Genomic DNA, 3,986 nt, shown 5'->3' with positions numbered 1-3,986 from the left:
AAGACTAGACAACTAGGGGTGAGTGCTAAGGTATGGATATTTCTCCCTCCCTGGAGGAGACGGATGGATCTGTGGATGGATTTGTGCGTGAGTGGGTAGGTGAGTGGGTAGACAGGCTCAGGGATGGATAGATAGGTGGGTGGATGGATGGATGGATGGATTTGTGGGTGAATGGATGGGTAGGTGGGTGGGTAGACAGGCTGAGATGAGTGGATGGATGGATGAGTGGGAAAGTGAATGGCTAAGTGTGTAAATGAATGGATGGGCTAGCTACAGACTGGCTCTGGCGTAACTACTTCTCAAAGGAATTTTCTGTTTCTTAAATGTGAAACCCTGGCACCCCCCAGAGGCCAGAGTCTCTAACTACCCATCTCCTTTAAAGCACTGTAAACCAACAATCCCGAGAGCCAGGGGCATGGGCCTAAAGAAAGTTAGGGGTTCTGGGAAACAAAAAAATCTAGGGTCCAGTGCTGGCTCTTCCCCTAACTACTCTTGGGATTGTTTAATCTTCTGAGGCTCAATTTCTCCTCTGGAAAATGGGGCTAATCAAATCTGATGCCTGTGTTGCTATGAAATTTAAACAAAATTGCATATGTAAGGTATTTGAGGTGGTTATCTGGCAAGTATCATGTGCTCACAAAATGTGATTTCCTTCCCATAGGCAGCCCTAGGGCACACATGCTTGTGTACACACATACATGCACACACATACATGCACACACACATACAGGCGCACACACATATACATGTATCCCTTCAAGACAGTGGGAAAGAGGAATGGAGAGTGAGACCCTAGACCGGACCAGACCAGGAGAGACAGATGGGGACACCTTTATTCCCCAGGCGTTCCATGCTCTGGCGGGACTGGCCCAGCCTTGGGGACCAAGGACTCAAGCAGCAGGGACTCAGACAAAGGGCCTGAGGCCTCCTGCAGCTCAGCCTCCTTGGCCTGGGCCAGCTGGGCGGTGTGTTCAAAGGCAGCCTGCAGCAGGTGTGAGGCAAGGCAGGTGGTCCAAGTGACAAGATAGGCCAGGTGCCAAGCGGTGAGTGCTGTTGTGCTCTCCACCCACCAGTACAGATGCTTCAGCAGTGCCAGTAGCTCCAGTACCACATGGTTCTCCAGTAGAGCCTGGAGGTGGCAAGAGGATGGGCAGGTGGCCATCATGAGCTTACATGGCTGCACTGCCTGGCTGCTAGTCCCCGCACCCAGCCCTGGTCATGCCCCGTATCCCAGGCCTGCCCTCAGCAGCCTGGCCGGCACCCTGCCCACCCACCTTGCTGGGCAGCCAGCCCAGGCTGTAGCGGTGGGCCTTCCAGCACAGCTTCCAGGGGAGCAGCAGCAGCAGCAAGGCTGCCAGCATCAAGCTGTGCAGACATGACAGAAGCAGGTCCATCCAGGTGGCTACAGACAAGCCCAGCCGCTCCCAGGCACCTAGCAGTGTCGGGGCCAGGCCCGTGGCCCGGGCACCGCCCAGCATGCCAGCCCACACTAGCCTGGGTGCCCTCAGTACCAACCATACAGGGACCTCTATCAGTGCCAGCCCAGCCCGTAGAACCCAGCCCACAGGGCAGGCTGCAAGGCCGGGCGGTGAGTGGGCCCGCTGGCCGCAGGACCCCTGGGCCTCCTGGACCAGCCCTGACAGCCAGTGGTTGAAGAGCATGACCTTGAGGAGAAGAACCTCGTAGAGATGGACCCGGTTCCGGACCAGCTACAAGAAGAGAGAGGGAGAAACAATCACCCACCTTCACTCACTCAGGGAAGGAACCTTCCCTGCAGCAAGTTTTATTGTAGGCGTGGGGCTGCCAGGTTACCTTGGGCCAAGCCCTCCTCCTCGCAAGGCCTCAGTTTCCCCACACATAAGAATTATCTTTATCTGTCTATTTCTAAGGACTCCATTCTCAGGAGGGACATTTAGAAGGTGTTTCATATTATATTTGGTTTTCGCTCCTTTAGATTTAAATGTTATTTATAATACTCCCGACTGAAGGAGTTTGGTTGATTATTCTTATTATATAAGGAGTGACCATCGCCGTCAGCCCTGCAGGATGAACCCAGGTCAGTTTCTTCTCCCAAGCACCTGGGCTTTCTCGCGCATTGGTTGGCTCGGTGTCACGAGGCCAGCTGGGAGCAAAGGGCAATATCATTAAGGTTAGAGAGATATGAGGCGTGAGGGGCATTGACAGAATCAATCACTGACCTACTGAGAGGGGTGAAGGAGAGGGAGGGACCCAAGAAGATGCCCAGATTTCTGACTTGTGTGAGGGTGGATATGATGTTTCCCATTCACTGGGAGGAAGAGTGGACTTGGGTGGGGAAAGAGTCTGCAAATGAGAAAGCTTCAATTGAGTCCTGGAGCTGAACGGCCCCTCCTCAGAGGGCTGAAATGCCCAGCCCCTGAGTAACACCAACCCACCAGTCTGGACCCCACGTGTCCCTGTTTACAGGACTATCTGGAGCCCTAAGGGATGGTGTGGGAGGCCTCCCTCTGGGGTTGGCCATGTAGCCCATCATAGGAAGGATTAGTGGAGCCAAGGGGGTGGAGCTATGCTGGGAAAGGGAGGGAACCCAAGAGTACAGCTTGAGGAGGAATTGAGATGCAGATAGGAAATGGCAGCTGCCTCCGCCTTGCCAACTCATAATGTTGAGACCATGGAGGACAGCAGCCTATTATATCCTACATAATCCTATAAGCTCAGTATAAGTGAAGAAACAGGCTCAGAGAAGTGGATTAATTTTCCCAAAGTCACACAGCTAAAGAGTGGAGCAGCCAACATTCAAATCCAATTGTCATCTCTTTCCACTGCACCATGTAATCCCTCCTTTCTACCAGCAGAGCCAAGGAAGCCTTTTCTGAGAACTCAGCCCACTGAGGAGCTGTGATTTGGAGATGTGGCCCCAGTCATCAGCATTTGCATGTTTTAAAAACATGGATGGGCAGGGCAATGCTTAGCCCACAGGAGTGACCCGCTATAGAGAAAATTCTGGCACTGTGGCTTGGGGTGGGGCTTCTGGGAGCTGACAGATCCCTCCAGGAAGCAGGCAGTCACCGAGCTTCACAGGTCAGGACAGGTTGCCGAGTCCAGCAGCGCTGAGGTAGCTGTGAAGGGCCAGGTGTGTGTCCCCTGCCCCTCTGTCCCCACCCCCACTCACCAGCACTGAGAGCTTTACCACCTGCAGCAGGATCCCCAAGAGGCTGGATCTGACTGAAGGGAGCACCTCCATGTCTGGCCTCCTATCCCTCCTCCAGCTGGGAGGAGCAGGGTGACCTCACAGATACTGCAGGGTGGGGGCTGAGTTACTGTGGGGACCCAATTGCCACAAGAGACTTCCCTTTACTTGCTTCCCACCCTTCACTGCACAAAGACTGGGGTATTTGTCTTCCATGTCCTGTCCACTTCCTGGTTGGAGACTGCCCCTAGGGACATCATCTCCACGAACCTGTGGGCTGCCCAGCACTGGCACCAGGAAGGCCCTCCAGTGGTCAGTGTGGATGGAAACAAGCTGCACCTCCTCATACCCTCCCAACTCCCCAAGTATCCAAGGCCTGGGAAACAGACATCTTTACCCCCAGGTGACAAAATGTTTGGAGGCAGAGGGAAGCCTCACCTGCCCAAACCTTTAGGCACCCTACCTAAGCACCCCCATCCCAATTTATTCTTCTTGCATTTTACTAAAGGTTGATCCCCAGTCACAAAGCAGAGGGATGATGTTATAACCTTCATTCTCAGATCTTAGTGACACCTCAGTGGGCTCAGAAACAAGGTTAGAGGAGAGCAGGGAAGAGAAAATGGACTTCAGAGTGTCCTGGAGAGGGCAGGTCCTGGGGAAAGAGGTTTTCTTTTCTTTGGATTTAAATTATTATTTATAATGCTCCAGACTAAAGGAATTTGGTTTATTATTATTATTATTATCATCATATAAAGAGTGACCACCCCCCTCGGCCCTGCAGGATTTGAACCCAGGTCAGGTTCTTCTCCCAAGCCCC

At 53.1% G+C, this 3,986-nt stretch overlaps 1 protein-coding gene across 1 annotated transcript; it reads right to left on the bottom strand.

Moving 5' to 3' along the window:
• Positions 1 to 832: 832 nt before the first annotated feature.
• On the bottom strand, positions 833 to 3,223 carry TMEM270 (transmembrane protein 270). The gene is made up of 3 exons (XM_019754930.2): positions 3,152 to 3,223; positions 1,275 to 1,709; positions 833 to 1,129 (listed from the first exon to the last, which is right to left on the bottom strand). Exons 1-3 carry the CDS (start codon positions 3,221 to 3,223, stop codon positions 833 to 835), a joined length of 804 nt encoding a protein of 267 aa, XP_019610489.2.
• Between the last annotated feature and the right edge of the window lie 763 nt (positions 3,224 to 3,986).

This window comes from Rhinolophus sinicus, chromosome 3, assembly GCF_057876585.1.
Source record: "Rhinolophus sinicus isolate RSI-liver-muscle chromosome 3, RSI-T2T, whole genome shotgun sequence".
Taxonomy (NCBI): Eukaryota; Metazoa; Chordata; class Mammalia; order Chiroptera; family Rhinolophidae; genus Rhinolophus; species Rhinolophus sinicus.
Note: the sequence above shows the minus strand (reverse complement) of the source record. Positions and strands in the feature narration are given on the sequence as shown.